Source organism: Cucurbita moschata, unplaced genomic scaffold (assembly GCF_002738365.1).
Source record: "Cucurbita moschata cultivar Rifu unplaced genomic scaffold, Cmos_1.0 Cmo_Scf00013, whole genome shotgun sequence".
Lineage (NCBI taxonomy): Eukaryota > Viridiplantae > Streptophyta > Magnoliopsida > Cucurbitales > Cucurbitaceae > Cucurbita > Cucurbita moschata.
In genome coordinates this window covers 3,215,766-3,219,482 of record NW_019268529.1, presented here as the reverse complement: position 1 = coordinate 3,219,482, position 3,717 = coordinate 3,215,766, and the positions used below count along the sequence as shown (strand labels likewise).

Below are 3,717 nucleotides of genomic sequence, written 5' to 3'. Positions count from 1 at the left end.
AAAAAAAAAAAAAAAAGGAAATATTCTATTTTACTTTTTTTTTTTTTTAGTAGGTAAGGGGAGAGCTTACTCTCACACAAAAGGCACACCATAATTTTTCCCCTATCAAAAAAAAAGAAAAAAAAAAAAGAAATATAAGCATATATTTACCAAACTACCCCTTAACTTAAGAAGACCGACCGTTGGCCGGCGCCGCCAACTGAACCCCACCATCAGCACCACCGCCGGTCTCCTTCTTTCCAGCCGCAGCCGACTTCCGTCTGAAATTACCAAAAAGCCCCTCCATCTCCTCCAGAGTCTTCCCCTGCGTCTCCGGCAAAGTGGTATAAAAGAAAATCCAAGCGACGGAAGCCACGGCGGCGAATAAGAAGAAAGCGCCGCCGATTGTAATCGCCTTATACAAGGACAAAAACGTCATTGAAAGGATCCCACTCGTGACCCGATTCACCGCCACTCCCATACTCGTCCCTTGAGCGCGTAGCTTCAACGGAAAAATCTCAGAGCTATAAACCCACGTGATGGGCCCCATCCCAATCGAGAACGACGCAACGAACATCAACACCATTGATATGCACAGAACCACCGCCCACATCAGCTTCCGATCCGTGTGATCGATAACCGTCAGAGCCATTCCGAGCATCGTCAGTGACAGAATCATCCCCGCCACGCTCGTCAGCAGCAACGGCCGCCGTCCGATTCTGTCCAGCAGAAAAGTAGCCACTAAGATGAACAGAGTTTTCACGACCCCGACGGCGACGGTGGCCAGAAGCTTCTCGTTGGAGGACGTAATCCCGGCTTTCTCGAAGATTCTCGGGCTGTATAAAACGACGGCGTCTATGCCGGAAGCTTGTTGGAAGAAATGGATTCCGATGCCGCAGATTAAGATGTGGCGGACGGCGGGAGTCGGGTGGAGGAGAAGTTCCCGCCAAACGCCTTCGCCGTGGGTTGCTTTTTTAGTGATGACAACGACGTCGTCGTTGCACTCGAGTGGGATTCCGGCGGCCTGTTTAATGTCGGCGAGACGCATCAGAGCTTCCTCTTTGGAATCGGAGGTTTTGTCGAGGACTTTCTTCGCATCGCCGAGACGGCCTTGGAGAACCAACCACCGGGGAGATTCCGGCATGAATAAAACAACGACGGCGAGGAAAACAGAGGGGATAGCGCCGATTCCGAGCATGAATCGCCACCCCATTTTTGTCGGATTTGGGATTTTTGAGAAGCCGTAATTCGACACATAACCAAGCAAGATTCCGGCATTGATGAAAACCTCCGGGAACGAAGTAAGAAACCCACGGGAAGACGCCGGCGAGACCTCGGCGGTGTAAACAGGGGCAATCATGAGAGCGTAGCCGACGCCGACACCGGCGACAAAGCGGCCAAACATGAGGAAGGAGTAATTAGTGGCAAAACCCATAAGAAGGGCGCCGGCGAAGAAGATAACAGCGGCAACAACCATAGTGTAGCGACGACCAATCCAATCGGAGGTACGACCGGCGGCGGCAGAGCCAATTAGTGAATACAGATTAAGGATTCCGACGAGGATTTCAATTTTGATGTCGGAGAGCTGGAAATCGTCTTTGATAAAAATGGCGGCGCCGCTCATTACACCGATATCTACAAAAACAAATCAAAAACAGAGATTTGAGTTCACAAAAACCCCATTAAAGAAATGGAAGTAGAAATTAAACAGAGGAAACTGACCGTAACCCAGAAGAACAGAGCTCATGGAAGCCAAAAAAGCACAGGCTAAGGCGAATTTGTTCCTAGTTCTCTTCTTTGGGGCATCAAAATCGGGCAGCGCCATTTGGGTTTTTGGGTCAGCCGCCATTGTTAGCTAATTAAGTGAAGAACAAGAACCAGAAGAAGAAGAAGATGATGATGATGGGTATGGGTATGAATGGACAAGCTTAGGGGTTATGAGGGCTATATATAGAAATTTTCATGTTGGAGAGAGCCTCTAGCTTCTAACTATCTAGCCATGTGCTTCCTCTCTTAGTTCCATTGGTTGGTAGGGTTGGGTCGAGTTGGGTATGGTCGAGTAGATACCCATTAGAATGTTGAACCAAAAGAATCGAGTAATAACTTAAAACAACCTGGTCGAAAAACAAGTGGTGCACGTGAGCGTTTCATTCAACAATCTAATAGTTTTAAACAAATAAAAGTATTTTTGAAAGAAGTATCAAAATTGAGAATTATTTTTGAAATTTAGCCATTGTGTATGGTCGGTTGTCATTTAAAAAACGTTATTCTTTCGTTGTTCGTAACTTTCGAAAAGAACGAATTTTTGGAGCTTTCTTTTTCTTTCTTAATTATTAGTACGTTAAGTCTACAGTAACCGTCCGATCAATTCTAAATTTCAGGTCAATTTCGTCATAGATTTAAATTTTTTTATTTTTTTTTCTTTCTAATATATTATTAGGTTAAGTTTGTAGATATCGTTCCTAAATTTTGAAGTTTGGGTCGATTTGGTGACATATTAAATAAGAAATTAAATTATTATTTTCATCTATTATAAATTTAAAGATATTTTTTGATATTGTTGTAGACTATAGTGTTGTTATGTGTGCACTTAGCATTTACGTATGTTAATTGGTCTCAATGTCTTGTAATATTCAACTTCATATAATTTGACTTATTTTCCTCTCTTTAATTAAATAAAAAGTATTAATGAGACTTATTTATTAAATTTAATACAAATAAATTCATAAATAATATGGTCCCATGTAAGTAAGAACTTTTTCTATCGAGTTGGAACATTCAAAATGTGTTGTAACGATCAGTCATTTCATACAAATTTTCATAATAATCACCGATTAGTAATCAAAAGGGCAAATTTTTAGGTTAAGGTCAAATTCTTCCTGTAGCCTTGTTGCTCGGAATGCACTTATCGTGGGTAAGTAGCACGAAAGAAGTTACGTAAATAGCATGAACAAGTATAAATTACTCGGTAAGTAGCTTACTTGTAGGACTAGAGTTACGTAAAGATATCTAAGTCGTGGGTTCCTGAAACATAGTACTTACTAAGCCCTGTTTATCCAATTCTAGGGTTAATTGATCTAACCGTGCATCTAGCTATAATCCTTTTATGCCAGCTAAGATATGCACGTGGGCTAGCCATAAATGATTCTGTCACTACTAGATGTAGTTTGTACCCCTTAGAGTCTCATCATAGACGTATCATAAACATATGAGAGTGACCGAATGACTCTCAATTAATATACTATGTGGGCTAGACTTGACTCCATCATACCTAGGAGCCGTGGACAACACCTTCCATACACATATGTGAGATCCCATATTGATTCGGAGAGGGGAACAAAACATTCCTGAGTGTTGAAACCTCTCCCTAATAGACGAGAGGTTAACGACAATGTGTAACGGGTCAAAGCGAACAATATCTGCTAGCAGCAATAGGTTTTAAGTCCGTCCACGTGGCTACAATAGACTAGGGCTGAATACATCTAAATTCCATAAACAATAATCTATATAATCATTGTTTCTAGCTCTTTCAACTAACAACGGTAGCGTTTCTTTTATTTTCACACGGGTCAATATGATCATCGTTTCTATCTCTATCATCTGACAACTGTAGCGTTTCTTTTATTTTCACACGGGTCTAGCCCTGTTACCTAACCAACTATAACGTTTCTTTTATTTTCACACGGGTCTATACGATCATTGTTTCTAGCTCTGTTAGCTGACAACTTCAGCGTTTCT

At 41.8% G+C, this 3,717-nt stretch overlaps 1 protein-coding gene across 1 annotated transcript; it reads right to left on the bottom strand.

Moving 5' to 3' along the window:
• Positions 1 to 34: 34 nt before the first annotated feature.
• On the bottom strand, positions 35 to 1,954 carry LOC111451445 (polyol transporter 5-like). Its single transcript, XM_023091877.1, has 2 exons — positions 1,702 to 1,954; positions 35 to 1,614 (listed from the first exon to the last, which is right to left on the bottom strand). Exons 1-2 carry the CDS (start codon positions 1,826 to 1,828, stop codon positions 167 to 169), a joined length of 1,575 nt encoding a protein of 524 aa, XP_022947645.1. The 5' UTR covers positions 1,829 to 1,954; the 3' UTR covers positions 35 to 166.
• Between the last annotated feature and the right edge of the window lie 1,763 nt (positions 1,955 to 3,717).

Bases quoted from the DNA above. Each gene is read 5' to 3' on its own strand.
- LOC111451445 (XM_023091877.1), bottom strand. From the start codon at position 1,828: ATGGCGGCTGACCCAAAAACCCAAATGGCGCTGCCCGATTTTGATGCC. The intron at 1,615-1,701 runs GTCAGTTTCCTC...TTGTTTTTGTAG, and splicing joins CTCTGTTCTTCTGGGTTACG to ATATCGGTGTAATGAGCGGC.